We start from the raw sequence: 22,306 nt of genomic DNA, 5'->3' as shown, positions 1-22,306 counted from the left end.
CACCTCCAGTCACAGGCATGAGTGAGCTGTGATGCCACTGGGGTTAAGGCAGGTGGGCAAGCTGGAGGCATTGCAGGGGGTAGCAGGAACATGGGAATGAATTGGGAGGTTCCTGTGCCAAGGTCAGAGAAGAAAAGCCCATAGGTTAATTACTTTCACTACTCAAAAAACTAGTTTCACTCAGGGAAAAGCAATGGCTTGTTTACACTCACTTGTTTGATACTGACAACCCAGCAATGCATCGATCTGGTACAGGACTGTGAGACTGTCAACTTGTCTTTTTTTAGCAAAAGTGTGTGTTTCCAGGATCAAAGTGTTAACCACAGAGATACTTTGTACAAAACCACACAGATTACCGGAACTGATAAGCACTGTGGTTCTCATCTCTAAAAATACTAACTGCTACTATTACAGCTGCTTTTTCCCTTGTTCTCTATAGGATAGCACCTTTTTCAGAAGTTACCACTGCTGAATAGACCTCCACATGTTTAAAAATACATCAAATGATTAGCCCTACTCTGAACTAAAATCGAAGGTAGGGAAAAAAATGTGTTATTGGAAATATGTTGTTTCAGGATCGTGTCACTTCTATCCAGGATAAAAATAATACTTTATCATATCTCTTTAAGTATGCAGTAAGTCAGCCCAACTATGAGTTGGCAGTCGCTGCCATGTGTATCACTCCTCATGAATACTTAAAGCAAAAGGCTTAATAACCACTGCATAGCTACACGGTGCAGGGAGAAATTATGTGCAAAGAAGTTAAACTCCTGTAGCTGGTCATTCTTTGACAACAAATAATTGATATTATCTATACTTGGGAGGATTCTTAAAGAGTGCATTTGGTACATATTGCCCTGCATCACTACAGTGATGTATTTCTGAGAATCTGCCTTAAAATTAATCACAAAATTCTCTGAATAGGAGCAGACTTGGCAGATTCAACATAGGAATGTTATACAAAAGGAGTGCTTTATTGGTCATCAAAAAGAATGAGGAGGATATTGAGAACCATCTGGATAATCAATTAAACTGGCCAAGAAAATGCTTCAGTCATTCAAAAAATGGAAATAAGATCACAAATACATATTTTTAAATATTTTACTGAAAATAAAATAAACAGTATCTCTCCTCTGGCAAACCTCTGAATAACTTCAGTAGATGAGCATGGTCCGAATCCAACAAAGCATATGTAAGCACAATGGTAATTACATTTATTTCATCCAGTTTATGTGCTGAAAGTTACATTTGTATTTAGGGCATTGCTGGATGGGGACCTAACCTGAATTATGCAAAGTCTTTGAGCAGAGAGAGGAGGAGGGGTTTGTTTTTAGCAGTCCATTAAAACCACCAGAATGCCCCCGTGCTGGACGTTCCCGGCCTCTCTGCGAGAGGCCACTTTGCGGGCTCTTTCATTTTTTAAAACACAATTCCGAGCCCTTGTGACAGCCCCCGCGTGGCCCCGCCGGCGCGGAGCCTGCGGATGCTGCGGTGCCCGATCCTCGCTGCCAGCGCAGGGGCGCTCCCGCCGCCCGGGCACGGAGGGGCCGTCACGACCGCGGGGCCGCGGCAGCGCCCGGCGCTCTCCGGCTGAGAGGGGCCCGTGCGGCCCTGCGGCGGCTCAGGTGAGAGGCGGCTCTGCCGGGCCGGGGCACGGGAGCGATCCCGGGGGAGCCGCGGAAGGGAAGCGCGGCCTTTGTTCCCGGCCGGGCGCGGGGCAGAGCGCGGCCCGCGGGTGCGCGTGCGCGGGAGGGGGGCGCTGGCGGGGGGCGCTGGCGGGAGCGCGCCCGTGGAGCGCGCGCGCGCGGAGGCGGCGGCGGCAGGATCGCTCGGGAGCAGCCGGCGCGTGCCCGCGGCTCAGGGAGCGAGCGAGCGAGGGAGGGAGCGCGCGGTGGGCTCGGGCCGCGCACGGAGCGTCTCGGCCGGAGCGGTGCAGCGCAGTCGGCCCGCACGGAGCCGCCATCGGGGGAGCCAAGGCCGCCTCAGCGGGTCCCGCCCTGCCCGGCGCCCACAGGTGAGCGCTGTGGGGAGCGCGAGGGGCAGCGGGAGCGGCTCGTCCGGCGCGGCCCTCAGCCCCCGCCCGGGCCCCGCCGCCGCCCGCGGGAGGCCCCGGCGCGGCCGCGGGGCGGCCTCGGGACAAGGCCCCGGCGCGGCCTAAGCGCGGCCCGGGCAGGCGGTGTTGTGTGGCGGCCGCGGCTCGGGGGAGCGGGGCGCGGCGGGGCCTGCGGGGAGCGGCGGCCCCGAGCCCTTCCGCCGGGCTATTGTGTGCAGGCGGAGGCGGTGGCCCGGCCCGGGTCTGCGCCGCCCGGCCCGGGGCTGCCCCTTTGTGGGCTCGGCCTCGGCCCCGCCGCGCTTTGTGCTCGGGGAGCGCCGCGGGCTCGGCGCGGCCCGAGGAGGCGGCCTGGCCCCTGCGAGCTCCCGGTGGGCCCGGCCGCTGCAGGAACGGGCTGCCGGGGTAAATGGGCCGCTGGGTGCCCCTCGCTGACGTTCCCGGGAGGACTGCTGTCTCTTACCTAATCCCGTGAGAGCAAAGAGGGAGGGAGATTCTTGCTCATGCTACGGCTTCCCCGTAAAAATTGAAAGGCTGAAGACCATCGTGCTTTCCCCTTCTCCACGGTTTAAAAGGACGGGAAACAACAGCGTTTGTAGTGAAAGGCAAAGCATCCTAAGTATTTCTTCAGGAGAAGAACCAAGTTTCTTTTCCGGTGGTGAGCTGGTGGCACTTTTATTTTATGCTCATATTAATACAATATTTCTCCAGTATTCTCTTTGCACCCTCTTTTTCAACCAGCGTGGGTGAATATTGCCTTGTCTCTGTAATGAGCAGTCTACTCATAGTGCAAATAAATAGATAAAGTGATTTAATTTGTTTAACGTGGCAGACGAGTGTCTTTTAGGAAGCTCATAGCTAATTGGACTAGGTCATGAAGGACGTGGGATATTCCACGCTCGGGACATAGTTTCAGTTGTCTGTTTATCTCCCTTCTAAACTGAGACTAGCACGGTGCATTCCAGAGGGGGAGGGAAAATGGAAGGGACTCTTCTCAACCCTCGTTTAATCAAGCTGGTCTGCATGATGACTTGAGGTATTGGAGTATAGGTACACTAATACAGAGGGTTTTAGGATAAAGCATGGCTCTCTGGACTAGTAATTAGTTGCAGAAAATAACTTTGGGGAGTATACCTAAAGTAAAAATTGAGTGCTAAAAATTATGGTAATTTCAGTGGAAACTGATGTTCTTAAATAGCCTTAGCCCTTTTCACTGCAGTGAAAAATCATAGAGAAAAGCACAATGATAAGACCTATCCATCAGTGATACAGTTTTAGAAATCTGTTGTGACCCAAGAATTCTGAACCTGATGGAACAAAGGGCATTTTTGACCTGAAAATACATGTCCAGATGAAGTAGCTTAACTGTTACTATGTCATTTCTATTGATAAGGTTTTAATGCTGTAGTCTAATTAGACTGTAGTAGAGGAGCTAGCTCAGAAATTCAGTGGCTCCAGCTAAGTAGGTGTGAACTAAGGAAAGTAAATACTTTAAATAACATGAGTACTTTTCATAGTTAGGTTTGAGCAGAGTTGCTGCTCTTTGCTTAGTGTGAATTGAGAAAGAAATCCTACTTAAGTGTCAGACACCTGCCTCTAATGTGAAAAAAGGGAGCATGAGCATGTTCATGTGAAAAGCAGCTCTTTGGTCTGAAAATTCAAAGAAATCAAGTAGGACAGGTTTATGAACTATGGTCTTCAGAGGAAACGTTCTGGAAGACTATGCGTGCAAGTGCTATTAGAAATATGATGTTCTTAACTTTAAGTTAGAATCACTTTGCTTTATTTTTCTTCTGTAATAGTGCTTGTAGTTTTGCAACTGTCATCTTTAAAAGCTGGACTGAGTTTTGCTAAATGGATTATTAGTGTCTTTTTTGCTTTAGCGATTATCTTATTTTTAGGAGCTAAACTAAAGCAGAGTAGTCAAGGTAAATCAATTATATTTTGAACTCTTGACATATCAAGAACTCAGTTCTGCAGTTGTAGCGCATGTAGCCAGTCTGCAGAAAGCCAAAGTGTGCACTGTGTTTGCAGCTGCTGACTGGTTACCTGAAGTCCTGGTCAGTGCTGTTGGTGCTACCTACTGCAGAAAGCAGCAGCGGTGAAATGAGGATGCTGCCAGGCTCTAGTTCATCTCCACCATCACGTGGTGTCTGAAGCTTAGGATCTCAGCTCCAAAGTTTACAGTCTTAAACGTCATGAACATTGTAGATGCAGATTTTTTTTTTTTCTGGATTTTTTTGCTTTTCTGTTGCTTTGATTTTTGAAGGGAAATCAGCTTTAAAAGTGAAAACTAACTGTGATTGAAAAAATAGTAAGAGGTTTTTGTTTGGTTGTTTTTTTTTTTTTTTACTTTGACAAAATACACAACAGAAACGTATTGTTGCCTTAATAAAATGTTTTCAGTAACAAGAACGTTTCATTAATAAGAAAAATTTGTTGTAAGTGGATTACTCTTTGATTTCAAAGTGTACGTACTGTTCCCTTCCTAAACGTTCCATGTCATGATAAAAATGCAATTTTGATGTGTGTTTTCTGTGTACAGTATCACATTGTGGACTAGAAATTGGGAGATACACGTAGATACTGTGTTGTTACCATGAGCTGTTACTTCAGGTTTACCTGAGATTTCGCTGTTAGCACTTAAATGCATGTAAGCAAAGATCTTCCTAAGTTAGTGACTTGGGGTTGTTTGATATCATGCCAGGGTATGTTCAGCTGTTAATTGTACAAGGGAGTAAAGGAAGACAAACCCCAGCATTAATGCCCCATTTAATAGTCTTTAAGTTTTATGGCACTAGAGAGAGAGATTCTAATTCTGATCCAAACTGCATTCCATGTTTCTGTAATGCCCAGGACAACTATTAAAAATATATGCCTGAGTGACTGTATAAAATGGTGATTCTTTGTGTTATCATAGGAATAATGAGAGATTTGGTTACTAATTCCACAGTACTTTAATCAGATAAAGTGCTAGATAATTACAGCTAACCAAATGGTCCATTTCTGATTTTGACTTGTTTTTCTTTATAGAAGCTGAATATGGAAAGTGAGGTTGGCTGTGTTTTCAGGGAGGAAGTAAAATGTTACCTAAATGATGAAATCTGTATTTGTTCTCTTGCACCTGGAAATGAATTATAAAATTACAATGGATATATTCCAGGGCAGTTGATAAAAGAAGAGCAGTAAATTGCTCTACAGACAGTTGCTGACCTTTTCCTTTTTGGTTTGCCTTATCCAGAAACACATTTTGATCTTTTTTTGTAACAATTGATGACTTTGCTGGACGTGAAGAAAAACAAGGAGAGCATAATGATAACTTTGGCTGCTTAAAAAATTACTCATCCGCTCCTTAAAAGTGAAAGAGAAGTTCTTTGAAGTGTGGTTTGTGTGGCTGGGGTGGTTTAAGCCCAGCTGGCAGCTCAGTACCATGCAGCATCTCTCTCACTTCCCCACCTGCGGGATCAAGGATAGAATTGCAAGAGTAAAAGTGAAAAAAACTTGTGGATTGAGATAAAGACAGTGTAATAGGTAAACGAAGAGCTGGACGCACAAGCAAAGCAAACCAAGGAATTCTTTCACCACTTCCCATGGGTGTTCAGCCATCCCCAGCAAAGCAGGCCTCCATCCTGCTTGGTGGTTACTTGGGGAGACAAATGCCATCACTCCAAACATCCCCCCAGCTTTACATGCTGAGCATGATGCCAGATGGTCTAGAATATCCCTTTGGTCAGCTGGGGTCACCTGTCCCGCCTGTGTCCCCTCCCAGTGTGTTATTTACCCCCAGCCTCCCCACTGCTGGCGTGGTGTGAGAAGCAGGAAAGGCCATGACTCTGTGCAAGCGCTGCTCAGCAATAGCAAAACCATCTGTATTTATCAACACTGCTTCCAGCACAAGCCCAAAACACAGCCCTGTCCCAGCCACTGCAAAGAAAATGAACTCTACCCAAAGCAAAACCAGCACAGTGGCATGAAGTCTTCAAGTATTTTAAGGTTCTTTTCTAGAATTCTTGCACAGGGTACTGAACAGAGCAAAAAGTAATTCAGTCTTTAAAGAAAGACCACAGTCACTTTTCAAGGTTTTTTTTTTTTAGTCAAGGAGGAACATTTAAAATGCCACACTTTTAAGAGTTACTTTCAAATACATGTTCAGATGAAGTATGTCAAAGTAAAATTGTTTGTTAAAGTTGGCTGATATGTGGATTGTCCAAAGGTTTTAACTGGAGTAGGAGTAATTTAAAACAATTTGGTGTTAAACTGCAGGAAGGAAAGCTTGAAAATAAATTGCTTAAAAATGTCTAGACGTGGTGTCTAGCTTAGAAATGTACATGAGTTGAAAGGTTTATCGTTGTTGTTTCTGTTTGCTCTGTGTTACAGATCTTTCATAAGGGAAAGTTATATGTCTTCTATATTTTACAAGGGGGGGACAACTGCAATACAGGGTTCCTAAGTTGTTTTGTAAATCTTAGTACAAGTTGCTTCATGCTGAAATGTGATGTTGGTATTAATTTGAAGTGGGGTTTAAAAGTTTTTTTTTTCCTATGTTTCTTTTAAAAGTCAGCGTTATTCTGAAAATATGTGGTTAGTTGTTGTTAACACGTCAGTGTTAGGAAAGGAGAAATAATAGAAGATGTAGCACTGCACAGGCTGTGGCACATCCAAGGTACAGTGTCTGTTGGGCTGCCAGTGTTGCAGTGTTGTTGCCACCAGCGTGAATGTGAAACGGAGCAGTTTCAGTCCCACGTTCAGTTGAAAACTCCCCACCTGTGAGGAGAGGGTAACTTCCCCGGTTCCCTTCCCTGGGCAGCTTGCAGCATGGAACCGGGAGGTTCAGCACTGCTGCAGGAGGTGTCACCTCCATCACTGTGGGTGATGTTAGGGCAGGCTTAGAGCTAAAAAAGGATGGCCAAGGCCCTCCATTGCCTCTTGGGTTTGGTGGCTTCCTGGGGTGCCAGGGGAAGTGCTAGGTACTTGTGCAAGACTGGTCTTGTTGAATACATTACCTGAAAGAGAAAGAAAACCAGTGGGTAAAAAGCAGACCGCACAACCACTCATTTTGGTGGCAGCCTGCTTTTGTTTGTTGCAGAAATGGTGGAATCACACTCCAGCATCCTCTCTGTGTGTGCCTGGTGTCATGGAGCCTGTATCTGGTGGGTCATTCTTCGTGCTATAGATAAACCATTTTCTTGTAGTGGTATGTGAAAGCTCTTAAGAAATACTGTAACTGAGCAGTTTTCTTAGAAATGCTATTAAAATATCTAAGAACCTTTAAAACATGGCATGTTAGTACTTTTAAAGGTAATGACCTTAACTCGTTTCTGTAAAAATGGACTCTGATTTTTTTTTTTTTTTGAAACCTCATTACCTTCTGTCTTTTTTTTTTTTTTTTTTTTTTTTATCCACATGCGTCTGCTACAGTTTTATATTTTAATCTTCCTAAATTACCTAAAGTTGTTTTGGGAATCATGTGTTAAACATGCTTTGATATGCATTTTTGTGTTGATACGTATATGACTCCACTTTAAGGTATAAAACAGAAACTTCTCGTGTTTAACTAAAGCTAGTTTATAAATTCCTCTAAAGTGGATCTTGGCCTGTATTTGAGCCTTAAGTGTTGTTCCTTTCTGTTTCACAAGGTGCATGTGCAGTTGTCTTGTAAAAGTTGTGAAAATGCTCTGCTCAACGAATATTTTTGTTTCTGAATGTTTGTTTTTAAATGTATATGCACATGTATTTATATAAAAGTCTTTAGAGTCACAAAATGACTTTCATTCACAGGAATTTTCCCCCTTTTTGTCATGGAGGCATCAACACAGTTGGGAGTTAGTGTAGGGTTCGTCTCTCTGTGGCTGATATCTGTGTGATTGCACAAGTGCATTAAGGATGTAATTTGGAGACTAGTTGCACAGGTGTGACTGGGGAATCATTTGGCTGGCAGATGTTGATGGTGTACTGTGGAATTTTAGTGTGGCTTTGTGCTGGGTCAAGTCTAATTATTAGAAAGGAAATTTTACAGATAAAAAATAAGCATTCCATAATAGAAGCTGAGATGGACAGCTTCCAAAACAGCACCTGTAAGCAGTAATTTTAAGAGCGCTTTTGTGTCTATTAAAACCAGCTGCTAACCTATAACAGTTTTGTTTTAAAATAAGGTGTTCTGTTTAAGCAAAAGTTGTTCTTCCTTCTACAATAATAATTCTTCCATGGACGTACACGTGCTCGTCTACTAATGGAGTTGAGCGTAGGGAAAAAGATGATGTCATTGGAGGCTGTTCTTTAATGTGCATATGAAGAAGTAGGCTTAAGGTTGCCTATGAAACATTAAATTTTTTATTTCCTGTTTTTTGAATGCTTGATTCTCCAACCTATTCTATTTTTGTAATACTCATATAAAAGAAAAAGGTTAAAAAGTACTGAATTTTACACCTGTGCTTTAGACAGTGATTCATGGCTAAGATTTGATGTTTGAGATTCAGCACTGCAAGAGACTCAAGTTTTGATTTTGAATGCATAACAGAAGAGAGGACAATATTTTGCAGAGAAAGTGATAGGTCTTGAATTTAGAAAGTGCAGATAAAGAGAACATGAAGTAGCAGAAAGATATGTCTACTCCTGTCATTTCCAAACCATTTATAGTATCTTGTGTTTTAATTTCTGCTGCAGACTCAGGTCTGTCTTCAGAGTGATTATGATAGAATTTTAATTTTGTATGCCATGAAGCAATTCCCAAGCAATACAAATAAGTGAAATAGTGCGTGCATTTTACTTGGCATTTGAGATGTACCTGATCAGAATTTAATGGCAATAAAAGAACATGTAGTCCTCTTGCCCAAGAGCTTTCTTTTTCTGCTGAACTTAAATCACTTGCTTGAAAATCTGGGTACTTGGAGCTTCACAAAGAAGGCTGAGGGATTTTTTTTTTGGTAATACAAGGATCCCTCTAAAGAAAGGTGACTTGACTTTTCATAAAGTTGGGAGGACCTTCAGATTAGATACAATAGAAGTAGTGAGAAGGTTGTTGCCAATGTCTCCATAATTTGTCTCCTGTGTACAAAATACTGGGATGAGTAAAGGGCAGTTATCCATATGTGAGCAGGAGTTTTAATGTAAACAGTGATTGAAGTCTGATGATTGCTGACTATAAAAACTGAGATGTTAAATAATTTAACAGTGTCTTTTAGTGTTTAATGATACTTAGTTATTCCTAACCTGAAGTAAATTCGAATAGGGCCTAACAGGGTTAACTTCGTATCCTTATCAAGTCATTTCATTCCATTTTGCATTAATGTGTGAGACTCACAGCTACTTGTGGTAGTTTAAAACCTGTAAAAGGCAGGGAAGTACTTGCCTTTTATGACTCAGAAGCTCATGACAAAACAGGAACTAACCCCAGGTCTCCCCTGCCCCAGACTTTTGCTCTAGCACCACTAATCGTGGGTTTGGGTGGCTTTTTTTTTTTAAGGTTTCAAGGAATGCTCAGTCTTTCCATGCAACATAGTGGTCTGCGATGTCAGCAGCTCCACCCATTTCTGGTGTCTGCTCAGGTTGAACACTTTCTTGGAGACTGCTCTTGTTTGTGAGCTAAAGCTACATTTTAAACCTGAGGGTTTGATGAGAAGCTGTGGAACTGTTGCTCTCTGCAGCAGTGTAACCAGGCTTGGCTGCAGAGTTTTCAGTAGCCGCATTTGAGAATTTGATTAACATTTTAATAATGATTTAAAAATATTTATTATTGTGGCAATTGAATCCTCATGCAACAGTATTACAGAAGTAGTTGATTCAGAATTGATGAGTGGGGAAAAGTTAAGTCACTGAAATAGAATAGGTTTTAATGAAGGCACACGGGCTTCAAAGAATAGGTTCTAGAAACAAAAGGTATGCAGAAAATGTGAGTTTAAAGAATTGAAGTACTGAAAAGTGTGAAACCATCAGAAATGCAAATCCGATTATAATTTTGTACTTCTTTTACTAAGGTCTTACACTGCTTAGAGTCTAAGTTTAGTGCTTTCTGTCTGTGGTATGTCAACAAAATACAAAAACCTGTGGCCCACCTTAGATTTCCACAGCTTTCCTTTTGAATTAGTATGCATAGTAGGAAAAATTTACTTCCAAAATGCAGAAATTTCCATTTTAAAAATACAGACTCGATCTTTTACTTTTAAATGTTGTGTGTTTTATTCTCCTTGTGGTGTGTATCTGTGATAAAGACATTCTCTTTACCAGACATTCTTCTAAATGTTCTTGTTTTCAAAGATTAAAATAATTTTTAAAAAACCTCCGGATTTGTAAAAACTCACTCAGATTGATTAGAGATTCTGTGTAGTTTAGTATCTAGGAGTTCTGAAAAATTAATAATTTCTGAGGAGTTAAGAGTTAGGCTTCCAGTGCCACTAACATGTGTTACGTGGTGCTGGAGGTATTTATGTGTAGGATCCATACCTGACATACCTTGTGGCACCAAGGTCTGTACTCTGGAATAAGTATCTTGATTCTCCAAGCCCTCCCCTACATATTTGCTCTCCTGAGTTTAGATTGCCATACTTTACAGAGGCTCTACTGTCATCAGGACTGCATACAGGAATACAGAACAAATGAAGGATCCCAAGAACAAATGATTATTTTAAATGGAAATACATATGAACCTAAGCAATGAACAAGATGCAAATATCTTTATAAAAGTAATCAATGGATGTCATCCTGTCCTGACTTTCTACAGAGGGGCTTTCTGTGTCACAGTTGTCTCCTGTAGGGCAGTCTTTATTTGTAGGTCTCCTTGATTAGGTCTGGTTATTTTGATGGTCTGCTCCCTACTACTGTTAAGTTATGCAGGAAAATATTTAACATAAAATAGGTCTTGAATTTGGATTGGAATAGGTATCACAGAAAGACTTTGTAAGTGAAGACACATCAAAGTACAGGTACTTCTTTTGGTTAAGCCTGACTGAATTAAGGTAGGTGCTTCCATGCCACACCCTCCTCCCCGTGTCTGCCACAGACACAGCAATGGTGATGCAATATTGCGTGGCAATTACAGCATGCACTGAAGAGTATAGGGTTTGCAAAATCAGACTGAGGAAAGACACAGCCCCCAAATTGTCTCACGTGGTAGGATTTGCTGTTAATGTTTACAGAGGGGGTTGGTTATTTTTTTTCCTTTTTCCTTTTTTTTAAAATACTAATGGAGTGTAACTATATACAGAGCCCATCTATGATGCCTTGCAGAACAATTGAGTGTTTCCTGTTTAGATACTTCTGAATGGCAGTATGTGTTAGAACATGAAAAATAACTTGCTTTTCTCTTTTCTGCTGCTGCTGTTACTAATTCACTCTGTAGCTGATCCTTCTGTATGCCTGCTTTACTTTTTGTTGCAGCTTTGTATGTCTAGAACTTTAAAAAACGTAGTTGTCTCCCTGTGTCTGTAGATATTACTGGGTTGAATTGTTGGAGGATGATTCTGATGCAGCTCAATTCAGTGTGCACTGTGCGCAGTGTACAGAAACTAGCTATTACTAAAAATAAAAATATTTTCCCTGTTACTTAGTTTGCATAGAGTTATCTGTATTTTCATATGAAGGTTTTTTTTATTTTCTTAGATTCTGTGGTTTCTGCCATTGTAATTTTGAGACCTGTGCCCAGACCACAGCAGGCTGCAGACAGGCACGCTCCATTTGGTACCTCAGAAGGCTCCTGGGGTATAGGTGCTGGTTTGGGTCCATCCCATGGTTTATGGTGCTGCAGGGTGAGGACAGGTCTGGGTGTCCTGTGGTAAGGAGGGCTCTGGCAATTGGCTGCCTGCTGATCCTGCCACTGGGGATACAGAGCTGGGGAACGAAGGGAAGAGAAGGCTCTTGTCAGACAGCACCACCAGGTGCAGTGCAGGAGTGTGAAGGATACAACCTGGAGCAGTGTTTCTCTGTCACCATCTTCACACCTTTCTGCTAGGTGGGATTTGGCAGTGTCACAGCAAGATAAGTTACTTGCTTGTTTTTAAAAAGGAAAAAAATGGTCACATCCAATTTGGAAGTGGTCCATGATCTTTTTAATGCAAGTGTTTGGTTTTGATTTGTATTTAAAGAGTGATTTTTCTCTGTATTTTTGTTTAGCTGTGTATAGTTTCATTAGCTAGTTTGTGGCTTTATTCCCTTTTATTACATTAGATTACCAAATACCAATAATTTTTATTTTGTTGCTTATACCAATTTATTTAATGTATTACTACATTTTCTTTTTTCACAGTGGCATTTGATTAGTTGGTTTTAATATAGCTTACATTTTCAGGAATTTCCTTGATAGTTCCTGTAGCTTTTGCTTTCTGTCCTCCTTCCTTTTCCTTCCAAGCTCAAAAGACAGGGAGAGATAAATGTCCTGTTTTGGTTTATAATTTGTATGTAGTCTGAATTTACAAGGAAACCTGCTTTCTAATTTAATTCTGCATATAAGATGTGAAAGCTGGCATGTTCTCCAACTATAGAGTACAGAGTAAGTGGTCCAAACTCATGTTTTGGCTATTGATCAGACATTTTTAGTTTTCCTTTGGAACAGAATTTGGGGGTTTATCAGGTATTTTCTTAGAGCTTTGCTCCTCAGTGTGTCTTTCTTCGCGAGGTTGGCGTACCGTAGCACATGGTCTCCAGTATTCTGTGCAAAGCTGGATGTTGAATCACTGACTGGGGTACAGGTTATTCACTTGTTGGAATTGATGAAGTTCTTTGTTGCATTTAAAATTGAACGCTTCAGTCATAGTAGTTGGTTACTAATGTGATTTTGATGTGGTCATTGTATGTCTTCTATAGGACACTGTTCCTTCTTAATTTTACATCACAAAGTTATTGGAAAGAAAATCTTGAATAGCTAGGAAAAAACCTCTCCTGGGTTGATGTTGAGTATTCCAGCATATCTTGACAGGAGAAATGGTGAGTGGTAGTGATGAGGCAGAAGTCAAACAGCACTGGCCAGACTCAAGGTTTTGCGATCAGTTAGAAATAGGTCACTCTAGTTTGGTGGGTGTAACAGTATTGATGGTGTTCTCATGGTTGTGTTTGTGCATGCATGTGCCACACATTGTGTGCTGAACCGGAGAAGGTCTGGATGGGCACTGCCATGGCTCCATTGGTGATTGTGTGGGGTATGAGGGAACCACATGTGACACGCATCAGAAACATGGGGCATCAAGGACTGGGGTCTCACTGCAGTGGTGGCCACAAAGACAATTCTATGGTTATATAAGTACATTGAGATTTCACTCATGATTGGGAACTGGGGTTGGTAGGGATTGTCTTGAGGTGCAAGAAAAAAGTTACCTGCAGTTTCAGGAAGAGTGGGTCACTGCAAGGTAGTGGAAAATGCTCTAATTGTGTATGAAAAAGAGATGAACTGGACAGATCACATTTTGGCAAAGGAAATCATCATGTGTCTTGCCTCAATTTTGTGTATTTATTTTGGTCTCATTTTATAATATTTTATTACATTGGATTGATCTAGCTTTTGCTTGTTATGCAGGAAAAGAGAAGCCTTGAGGTGTCTGAAATAACATAGCGTAGTTAAGGGCACCAAAGAAAACAGTGTCTGGAAGGGTTGGAAAAAATCGTAATTCATTAGTCAAAAACAGAGTGTATAGAGACTGAGTTGTATTATATAGTTGATTAATAATTTATGTCATGAACTGTCTTCTAAAACTTCTGAAGTAGGCCAACAGGTCCAGAGGCTGTGTCTGAGCAGGGGTGCTCATGTCTGTCCAGGCCTGCATTTGATCCTAACCATGCCAGGCCCTTGGGATGCAACATCTCCCAAGAACTGGGAAAGAGGAACTGATAGACTGCAGAAGGCAAAACCTTGGGCCCTAAAATGCCTTTTAAATGAAATAGAAATAAAAAATACTAGTTTCTTTAAAAATATGGGTAATTTTTTCTGATATATTTTATGTTTAATGAGTATTTTCAACCTTTCATTTAGCTTTTGGGTTTTGACATTCTTTGGCTTGCATCACATCTTGAAAAAAGTTAACTTGTCAGTGTTTTTCACAACTTCATCCTGTTCTCATTTCCAGTGTTCTGTAACAGTCCTGTGTGTAAAAAAGCCTTATTCTCAAATACGATTGTACAGTTGAAAAAAATTGAAAGATTTTCTATTCTTTGTTGGTGTCTGTTATACATCAAGAGTGCATTTTGAATGGAAGTTCCTGAACTCAGTTAGTTTTGAAATGTTATAGAAAAAACACTTTATTGCATCACATACAGACAATGGGGATAAATAATTTTTTTTCTGTCCTTTTCTTGCTCTCTTATGAGACTTTTTCCCTTCCAGCCATTAAGATGACTGTACGGAACTTTTATGTGGGTTTTTTCCCCCAAACTAATATTCAGTTACCCTTTCAAAAGCTAACTAAAATGTTAAACTCAAATCTAATCTATTTGGTTTAGGTGAAGATATGAGAGAAGATGTGATATTTGATACGAGAAAAGTGGATGGTGCTAGGTTGAATTTGTCAAAAGTGCCCTGTATTCCAGTGAAGCGCAAATGTGATTTCTAGAATGTGTCTGGAGCTAACACCTCGGTAAGGTGAGAAGCTGAAAGAGTATCAGTCTAGTCCTACTTACTGTTGTTAATTCTCTGGCACATGAGGTACACCATCTTTTTCAACTTCTGGAAACTGCTTTCCATATGCCTGTGCCTCAGCAGAGCTTTTTAAACGGTGGATTGGTTGTGCCTTCCCATTCTCACAGTATTTTGGTTCTGTGTCCGGGTCCCAAAGGTTTTGTCCCTGAGGTCTCCTCAGCGCAGCAAAGCACACGTGCAGTAGTAGCTGTAACCTGTCGAAGGGCCCGTGGGTGTGCTTTGGGGACACTGCCACGGGAGGGGCAGCCTAGGGGATGTGTCACACACCTCAGAACACACTCTTAGTTTCTCAGAAGCTGTTTCTGTGCAGTTTTTCTTCAGCTTTTCTGTTCTGCTTGAAAGTTTTCTTGACTCTTACCTGGTGGGATAAGAGTCGTTTGGGGGTGAGACTGAAGGAAGCCTTGTATCGAATGGGCAGTTTTTTGTTCATAGTGATCGGGCATTATTTGCACGTGTTACAGTGCTGATTCAAGTCTTCCTTGAAAAGGACTTGGGTTTCAAATAGTAGGAAAGCATTTTTTTTAAATAATTTTCTTTACAGATGCTGTAGCCTTACTTTTTATGTTACCACAACAGTTTATCTCAGTGTGTTGTTCTGTTGCCTCCGCTGAAACTTGTACTTACTTCCATGATCGTCATTACATCAGCGTTCCTTAATGTCTAAGCTTTTCTGAGCTAAGTGTGTTGACTTGGTTTCCAACTGCTTTATCTTTTAACTGTCCGAATTCTTTTTTAATAGTCCAAGTAGGTAATCAAATATGCCACATTGTTCTAGTTCTGTTGTTCATTTCTTTTCCTTGAGATTATGCTTTTGCTTAATTGAATAATCTTTATACAAATGGAGAAAATTCCCGTTGAATAGGACTTTATAGATCCACAGTGAAAAATGCTCATCTGAGGAATATCCTTGAAATAGGAGGAAGTGATTTGCATGTATCAGGAGAGTTTTGAATGGAATCTATAGCTTTTTAAAAGCAGTTATTTCGGGGGAAGCGGGGCGCTTTCCCCATGCGCACGTGTGAGGCACGGCCGGCTGCTCCTCCGGGCTGCGGGCATGCGGGGGGAGCTGCGGGGGCCGGCCGTGCCGGGCCGGGGCGCTGCCGGGCGGGAGGGGCCGGATCCCGGTTCCATGGTGGGGCGGGGCCGCATCCCGGTTCCGCGGGAAGGGCAGGACCGGCAGTGGCGGGGGAAGCTCGGGGAACCATTTTGGGGCGCGGGGCCGGAGCGCGGCCGCACATGGGGGCGGTGGGCCCCGCCCGAGGCGGTGACATCCGGGCGCGGCGCGGGGCCCGCCGTGGGTCGCGGGGGCTTCCAGCGCGGTCGCTGCCCGGCCTGCGCCCCTCGCACCCAGAGCCCGTCTGTGCTGCGCGAACACGCCATGAGCTCCTCCGCGCCCCATGACGGGCAGATCTGCCTCCAGCGGGCCGTATTCCTGGAAGGGCGTCTGGTCTGCGTGCTTGCCGGGGAGTAAAACCTGCAAGGGGAAAGGTAGCGCCGTTTAAATTGCTTTATGCACAGTAGTTAAAGCTGGGCTTGTAGGAGCTGTTAAGTCGTGTCCCGCGAGAGGTCTCGGTAGCCTGTGCGTGTCACCTTCCCCAGAACAGTGTCGAGAATGCTTTTAGCAACAGGTCGCTGCGTTCTGATGTTACCAAGAACAGTTTTTCCTTGATTTAGAACTAGGAAGTCTTAAGATGCGTTTTCCTCTTTTCACTGTTCCTGTTGGTTAAATTTTTTCAAATATGTACAGTCTTTTTGATAATTGGAGTTAAAGGAACTTGAAAATGACACCTTAGTGTTCCTTAGTTTGTCGCTGTTGCTTAGAGACTTGTTCCTAGTGTGTGCAAATAAAGACAATGTAATAGCAAATATTGCATATCGGGGGTTTTACCTGTAGTAAGGGGTTTGTAACTAAAAATATCTTTAAACTTTATTTCCAGTTCTGTAGTTGGTTTTCCTTGGTTTGTAATTGTATAGTTTTTATAGTTTGGTGGTTTACATGTATTCCACTGTTAAAACCTTTACTTGTGATTAACTTGTAACTTTTGTGATAGCCACGAAAGATGTATTATTCATCTCTGTGTTAACAAGAGTGATGAAAATGTAGGCTTTGGGCAAGTTTAGGCTTGGTAAATTACAGTTTGTAGCCTTATCCAGTTTCTTTCTTGCATGCTGATCTCAGTGGTCTGGTTCAGAGATTCCTGCTCGTTTTCATTCCCTGCTCCTGTGAGTGTTGTGGAAGGTGTGTGTGAAGGCTGCTCACACAGGAGCGCTGGTAACACAGTTCTGTTCTCCAGTGCTTCCATAGCTTAGAAAGCTCAAGTGGGAAGTGGCATCTGTGTGCAAGGTCTTTCACAGAGTTTGTAGGTTGCTTCATTTAACTGTTGCATGGGCTCGGTGAGGTGTAATTAAAGACAGCAGAGCTCACCCAGCTCGTCAGGCTGCCCAGGGAACTGGTCTGACGCAGTGGTTTTCACCAGCGTTATCTGCAGGTTACAGGGGATCCCTGGATCAGGATGCATAGGGTCAGGCAAGAGGAAGCACACACAGACTTTTTTGAAACGTGTGTGTTTGCAATATTTAAAGGGAAACACTTTCAGAATTTTACATATGAATATACTTGTGATTGCCAAGCTTTTCCCAAGTGAACAGTGTGATCAGCATTGGTTCTCCTGTCCGATGGTTTGTTCTGGAGCACAGAACTGGAGGGTGCCCCCCATGTGCAGGTGCTGGGGACACAGAGCAGTGCAGTTGGCAGAGGCCTTGCTGCTCGAATCCCCTCAGTGATGCAGCATCACTTCCCCAGGACACATGCTTGATTTGTCACAGACACCCTAAACTTCTCATCTAAGCTGGAATGCCTCACAGTGGGAAGATGCAGCCAAAAGACACAAACATTCTTGTCATATCTCTACGGTATCAGTTATGGCCCAGCACTGAAAACTGCTGCGTGGGGCTTTTTCCCAAGGATGGGAATTGGGTATTTCTAGACCACCAAGCTTGGGATGGAGTAAGACCATTTGGTGGGCTGAGAAAATGCTGTCAGTGGGCTTGTGAGATTCATAAAATCAGTGACTGAATATCGAATCTTAGACACTCATGCTTTTCTAGCTCTGGGGAGAGGTACTTCTGTAGAGGAATTTGGACGTGTCTGTCATTACTTTTTGGATGTCAAGGACTAAGTCATTTTGGAAGTTGGAATCTCGAAGTTCCTCTGCTTTGTGCCCTGAACAGTGTATGTCTTGCAAAAGCATGCACAGTATGCTGCTCTGAGCTGTCTGGTCCAAGTATGAGTAAGTTTGTGGGTGAAATGATGCTAAATATGGGAAGCTTGCCTATTGCCTAATATTCCCATGTCAAATAGCAAGGAGATTAAAGATGAGGTTTATTTTGAGAGCTTTATACGTACGTGACAGTTCCAGAGCTGGTTGTACTTGCAGAGAGGCACTTAGGGTGGCTGAGAATTGTACTGTGTAACAGAAGCCAATTTTGGATAGCATTTTATTTAACTGCCCTTTACCTACAAAGGTATGGTTTATTTTTTCAAAACTGTGTTTATTTTTTCAGATAGTGCTCGTAATTCCTTCTGCACAAGAAGGAGGACAGTTTGGAGTGCAGGAAAACATAACATGTTAAGAAATATGGTACTTGTTCCACATCTGTGGAATGCTTTGAGTAAGCTGTTTGGTCAGACAGCTGTCACCTTTGTCTGGGGACATTGGAAAGGACAGAACTTCAGTGGGAGCTCCACTGAACATAGAACTTCATCAAGAGAGCCTTTCCAAGAGACTGTAAATGCCTCAGTATTTCCGTGGTAAAATGAATTCTCAAGTTCAACAAGTGAAGTTTGAATTTTTAGTCTTATTTGGGAAATTAAATAAAATAATTGCTTTGGGGTTTTTTTCTGGTAACCTCACAAACGGTTTTGGTTCAGAAAGCTGAAGTAGTGGATGTGCTTTATGAGCTGTGGGCCTCAGCAGCAGAGTAATGAAAATGAAGAGTCACTGTCCTATCCTGGGAAAAAAGCAGGGTATAGTAATTGTCTGTGTTTTTCAGCTTTTAAAAAAAAAATTATACTGTAAACATGATTACTGAGAAGGTCATTATCCAGAAGATAGTTTTTTTTCATCAAAAATGCCTCGTTTCTCATACACAGCAGCTTAGAGTTGCTCTATACACAGAGTTGATACACAGAAGTGATCTGCATGAAGCATTTCATAACTGTGCAATTTCAAAAAAACAAACCAGCAATAAAAAACTTACTATTTTTAGTCTTTCTTTACTCCTCTCCCTTGCAGCTTCCAGTAGGTAAATTCCACTTCAGAACAATGAGCAGAACTTCTTCACTTGTTCAGTTTCCATGTCGTGCAAGTGTACTATACGCATACAGCTGATCTACTCATAAGATATATGCAGTTTGTATTACATGGGGGGTTTTTTGCTTTCATTTGTATCTTATTTTCTCTTGAAGCTTCTTTGTAAGTCAAGAAATCCTGTGTGCAGAGGCAATGAAACATGGTTAGATCTGAATTGTTTTTCCTCTGTTCTGTTGCAGAAATGAGCCGTCAGACCGCTACAGCACTACCCACGGGTACTTCCAAGTGCACGCCATCACAGAGGGTGCCTGCGCTGACGGGCACCACAGCTTCCAACAATGACTTGGCCAGTCTCTTTGAGTGTCCTGTGTGCTTTGACTATGTGCTGCCACCGATTCTGCAATGTCAGAGTGGCCATCTGGTCTGTAGCAACTGTCGCCCCAAACTCACGTGCTGCCCCACTTGCCGAGGCCCGCTGGGCTCCATCCGTAACCTGGCTATGGAGAAAGTTGCCAATTCCGTACTCTTCCCATGTAAATATGCCTCTTCTGGCTGCGAGATAACTTTGCCACACACAGAAAAAGCAGACCATGAGGAGCTGTGTGAGTTTAGGCCTTACTCCTGTCCCTGTCCCGGTGCTTCATGTAAATGGCAAGGCTCTCTGGATGCTGTAATGCCACACCTGATGCATCAGCATAAGTCAATTACAACGCTGCAGGGAGAAGATATAGTGTTCCTGGCCACGGACATTAATCTTCCTGGTGCTGTTGACTGGGTTATGATGCAGTCTTGTTTTGGCTTTCATTTCATGCTAGTGTTGGAGAAACAGGAAAAATATGATGGTCACCAGCAGTTCTTTGCAATTGTACAGCTGATAGGAACACGCAAGCAAGCAGAAAACTTTGCTTATCGACTCGAGCTAAATGGGCATAGGCGGCGATTGACTTGGGAAGCAACTCCTCGATCCATTCATGAGGGAATTGCAACAGCCATTATGAATAGTGACTGTCTAGTCTTTGACACCAGCATTGCACAGCTCTTTGCAGAAAATGGCAATTTAGGCATCAACGTAACTATATCCATGTGTTGAAATGGCAATCAAACCTCTTCAGGCCAGTGTTTAAAACCGTTGCATTTAATTTAGCAGAAATAGGGTAACCATCTTTGACTGTCAGACAAATTATTTGGTAGATGGAGGGTAGACATAAATGAAGGTAAATAAAAGGAAAGGCTGTTAAATTACAGGAAGCAGTTGCATGTAGTAACTAATATATTTAAAATAAGACAACAGTAAACCACTGAATATATATATACACCCAAAATGGGCATCTTTTGTATTAAGAATTGATTCTACAGGAAATGTTGTAAAATAATTCTAAAAACTTGTTTGTAGATTGATTGTACTGTTGAAAAGGATACTGTTTCGTGTTTTTGTTTGTGTTTTTTTCCTCCCCTTTTGACTGACAAGCCATGTTGAGCGGTCTGGTCTCTGGCCGCTGCTTCCCTTCCTCCTCCCCACTCCCCCTTTGTAAGTCACTACATAGTATTGCTGCTGTTTGTGTATATTTTTTGTGTATTTGCTAATTTTTATTAACTTCTAGTTTTTCATTAAATAAATATGACTTTCTTTTCTGTAATTCAGGTTTTTCTCTTTTTTGTATCTTTTTAAAATTAATTACAGGTGTCATCTTTTGATATGCATAATTGCTATGGTAAAACTTATATTTCTGTATGTTTGGTAAATTTTGTCTCTTTCCAGTAGTCAATTCATTGGTGATACTGTTCTTAATTGAGCTATTTGTGAATGTACTGAACTCGAAAGGAGTGCTTATGTTCAAAGATGTCAGGAAAGACAGCTCCTTTAAAAACAGGTCTAGATGTTGTTGTACTTTGAGTTATCTTCTAACAAAAGTGAGCAATTATTAAGAACTTTCCGAATTAAAAAAAAAAAATTCACATTTCAAATTTAGAGATGCTTAGAAATTTGATTGCATCCTTGTATTTGTTGGTTTGCAGTACAAAGAAAGTCTTGTATTACACAGTATTTGTAATTATAAAAGCAGACCATTTGTTTAAAAAAAAAAAAGGCAGTCAGAGTGAGATGTTTTCAGTCTTTTTATATTTGTCATTAAAAGATTACCTGGCAAATGAAAAAAAAACAGCCAACTTCTGCTTTTTGCTTTAGCTCAAAGTTTGACACATTGATGCTCTTGCTCAGTTTCTTGTCTTCATGTCTTTTGGTTGTTACTAAAGTAACTGTCTGGAACTGACTTCTGTATATCATTTTGGTGACATGATCCACATGACAATGCAGATAAATAAATCTCTTCCAGGTGTGACTGACCAGCCCTAAAGGCTTTGGAAGGATACTGGGCTGTATGTGCAAACCTGAACCACGAATGTAAACGGGATTTGTGTTACAAAACAGACACAGACGAGCAGGGGCAAAGCTGTTCCATCTTGAGCTGTTGGAAGGAAATCTTTGTCAAACCGAGTGGTAGCGGATGTGTCGGGGAGCTGGTCTGGCTATTAACTACTTTTGTAACACATTAAAATACAGTTTATTTCCTGTGCACTGTCTTAACCTTCTTATCAGAAGTTGATCTGTTAAGACAACTCTAGTTCTTATTTTTGATGCATGATGAGGTAAGTAGTTCTACAGGTAAGGAACATAAAATCCATTGGGCTGGATTATTATACTACAGAAATAGCTTCATGTAGTAAAAGTTTCACTCTTAAAATTTGATACTTAGGCTGTTTGAACTGTGCACAGATGTAATTTAAAAGATGTACTGGTACCTTGTGGCAGTAGATAAATGCTTCCGAAACTCGTTGCAATCTAGCATTTTTTTCCTTTTGAATATACAGCCAACTGTTTGCCGTTTTCTAAATTCAGTAATTATTCTCACCTAATTAAGCTTGTCTGCATTTACCTCTAGTTTGTCTTTAACAGAAAGTTGGCTAAATACCCTTTTTAGAGGAGCCCACATCTCCCTTGCTCGCTGGTGCCTGGCTGGCTGGGCTATTCCAGCTCTGGTTTTGTTTAGGGAACATAGTGGAGAAGCTGTGTGGAGCCTCTGACCCTGCCCTGAGAGGCTGGGGCTGTGTGGGGCTGGTCACTGCTGCTGCTTCTGTTTGGGAGGGTTCAGCTTGGGCCATGTCCCCAGGAGCACTGTCTCCCTTGAACCCTTGTGCTGAGCCGCAGTGATTCGATTGAGGTACAGTGGGCTGAAGGTCAGGGCTGTACTCTGGAAGGGGCCTTCAGGAAGGGCCTTTGCAGTGAGCTGTAGAAAGCTGCCTGGTGTGCTCAGACAGGTTGGTTCATGT

At 42.3% G+C, this 22,306-nt stretch overlaps 1 protein-coding gene across 4 annotated transcripts; it reads left to right on the top strand.

Annotated features, from left to right (window-relative positions):
* The first annotated feature begins 1,520 nt into the window (after positions 1-1,520).
* On the top strand, positions 1,521-21,550 carry SIAH1 (siah E3 ubiquitin protein ligase 1). Of its 4 annotated transcripts, XR_014226780.1 has the most exons (3): positions 15,838-16,154; positions 19,219-20,193; positions 21,313-21,550. XR_014226780.1 is itself a non-coding variant. In XM_082289885.1 (2 exons), the coding sequence occupies exon 2, from the start codon at positions 19,221-19,223 to the stop codon at positions 20,067-20,069; it is 849 nt and encodes a 282-aa protein (XP_082146011.1). In that variant the 5' UTR covers positions 1,521-1,625; positions 19,219-19,220; the 3' UTR covers positions 20,070-21,550. The 4 variants fall into 4 exon arrangements, 3 of the variants coding, with proteins under 3 accessions (XP_082146011.1, XP_082146010.1, XP_082146009.1); XM_082289885.1 differs by lacking the exon at positions 15,838-16,154 and adding an exon at positions 1,521-1,625 and having other exon boundaries at positions 19,219-21,550; XM_082289884.1 differs by lacking the exon at positions 15,838-16,154 and adding an exon at positions 1,842-2,014 and having other exon boundaries at positions 19,219-21,550.
* Positions 21,551-22,306: the final 756 nt, after the last annotated feature.

Source organism: Coloeus monedula (assembly GCF_965178545.1).
Source record: "Coloeus monedula genome assembly, chromosome: 13".
Taxonomy (NCBI): Eukaryota; Metazoa; Chordata; class Aves; order Passeriformes; family Corvidae; genus Coloeus; species Coloeus monedula.
Note: the sequence above shows the minus strand (reverse complement) of the source record. Positions and strands in the feature narration are given on the sequence as shown.

Coding starts and splice junctions, on each gene's coding strand:
- SIAH1 (XM_082289883.1), top strand. CDS start 16,064: ATGACGGGCAGATCTGCCTCCAGCGGGCCGTATTCCTGGAAGGGCGTC. Junction 16,155..19,218: donor TAAAACCTGCAAGGGGAAAG/GTAGCGCCGTTT, acceptor GTTCTGTTGCAG/AAATGAGCCGTCAGACCGCT.